General features: G+C 47.5%; 1 protein-coding gene across 1 annotated transcript; it reads left to right on the top strand.

Moving 5' to 3' along the window:
• Positions 1–351: 351 nt before the first annotated feature.
• LOC135531043 (T-box transcription factor TBX18-like) lies at positions 352–1,081 on the top strand (the record flags this gene model as incomplete). Its single annotated transcript, XM_064959181.1, has 1 exon — positions 352–1,081. A coding segment is annotated over one exon (576 nt), but the record flags the coding sequence as incomplete, so codon positions are not given.
• Positions 1,082–2,207: the final 1,126 nt, after the last annotated feature.

Raw genomic sequence — 2,207 nt, 5'->3', positions numbered from 1 at the left:
CTGTCTATAATGATACTGGTGTCTCTAACCCCTGTCTGTCTATAATGATACTGGTGTCTCTAACCCCTGTCTGTCTATAATGATACTGGTGTCTCTATCCCCTGTCTGTCTATAAATATACTCATACTGGTGTCTCTAACCCCCTGTCTGTCTGTAATGATACTGGTGTCTCTAACCCCTGTCTGTCTATAATGATACTGGTGTCTCTAACCCCTGTCTGTCTATAATGATACTGGTGTCTCTAACCCCTGTCTGTCTATAATGATACTGGTGTCTCTAACCCCCTGTCTGTCTATAATGATACTGGTGTCTCTAACCCCTGGCTGTCTATAATGATACTGGTGTCTCTAACCCCCTGGCTGTCTCCCTGCAGGAGTCCCGGGGTCACATGGAGTCCCATCTCACCTGCTCTCCTCTTCTCCTTGCTCCTCCCCATTCAAGGTGTGCCCTCATTCTCCCCTGGACTACACCTGCAGCCGACCAACACACACACACACACACACCCTCCATCACTACGGCAACTCCACTTCCCCCTTCCCCCTTCCTGTGGTGCGAAGACCGTCAGCTTATGACCGTGAAGTATTCTGCTCCATGTCCCCACCCCCCTCTCAGATTGGCTACCTGCATCCTCCACCCCGCCAGGGCTACGGTAGTATCTGCCTCCATTCCCCCCACTACGGTCTCTACGGTTACTCCAACCCCCCCACTAACATTGCAGCCAACCCAGACAAGTTGGCGGTTTCTTGTGCTGCTGTGGCCAATCAGAACCCTTTCCTTGGCTCCTCCCCCAGTGGAACCCTGACGGACAGTCTGTGCACTCTCCATGGAGACCAGCAGGCCAACTTCCTTTTTGACTCTCGGAGGCTGGGATTGTCTGTGAGCCCGTCAGGAGGAGGGGCTTCACAGGTCACCGCCCACATGACCTGAGACACGCTTCTAAACCCTGACCCTCAAGGTTGCTATGGCAACAGGCTGCTGCTCCCTTTGAGAGTGTGTGGTGTGGAATCACCAGCCAATGAGGATTGATTAGACATCTCACAGACCAATGGGGAGAGAGAGAGAGCTGGTTTGTGTTAAAGAGAGAGAAGAGACAGACTCCAGTTATACACAGAGACTGAGAGACAGAGAGACAGACTCCAGTTATACACAGAGACTGAGAGACAGAGAGACAGACTCCAGTTATAAACAGAGACAGAGAGACAGACTCCAGTTATACACAGAGACAGAGGGACAGACTCCAGTTATACACAGAGACAGAGACAGAGAGACAGACTCCAGATATAAACAGAGACAGAGAGACAGACTCCAGTTATAAACAGAGACAGAGAGACAGACTCCAGTTATACACAGAGACAGAGGGACAGACTCCAGATATAAACAGAGACAGAGAGACAGAGACACAGAGAGACAGACTCCAGTTATGCACAGAGACAGAGAGACAGACTCCAGTTATAAACAGAGACAGAGAGACAGAGTTATAAACAGAGACTGAGAGAGACAGACTCCAGTTATAAACACAGTGACATAGACACAGAGAGACAGAGAGAAACTCCAGTTATAAACTACAGTTATACAAAGAGACAGAGAGACAGAGATAAACAGACAGACTCCAGTTATAAACAAACAGAGACAGAGAGACAGACTCCAGTTATAAAGAGACAGAGAGACAGAGAGACAGACTCCAGTTATAAACAGAGACAGAGAGACAGACTCCAGTTATAAACAGAGACAAAGACAGACAGATAAACAGAGACAGAGAGACAGACCAGTTATAAACAGAGACAGAGACAGAGAGACAGACTCCAGTTATAAACAGAGACAGAGAGACAGAGAGACAGACTCCAGTTATAAACAGAGACAGAGAGACAGAGAGACAGACTCCAGTTATAAACAGAGACAGAGAGACAGACAGACTCCAGTTATAAACAGAGACAGAGAGACAGACTCCAGATATAAACAGAGACAGAGAGACAGACTCCAGTTATAAACAGAGACAGAGAGACAGACTCCAGATATAAACAGAGACAGAGAGACAGACTCCAGTTATACACAGAGACAGAGAGACAGACTCCAGTTATACACAGAGACAGAGAGACAGACTCCAAATATAAACAGAGACAGAGAGACAGACTCCAGATATAAACAGAGACAGAGAGACAGACTCCAGATATAAACAGAGACAGAGAGACAGACTCCAGTTATACACA

The sequence above is a fragment of the Oncorhynchus masou genome, unplaced genomic scaffold (genome assembly GCF_036934945.1).
Source record: "Oncorhynchus masou masou isolate Uvic2021 unplaced genomic scaffold, UVic_Omas_1.1 unplaced_scaffold_1500, whole genome shotgun sequence".
Classification (NCBI taxonomy): domain Eukaryota; kingdom Metazoa; phylum Chordata; class Actinopteri; order Salmoniformes; family Salmonidae; genus Oncorhynchus; species Oncorhynchus masou.
Note: the sequence above shows the minus strand (reverse complement) of the source record. Positions and strands in the feature narration are given on the sequence as shown.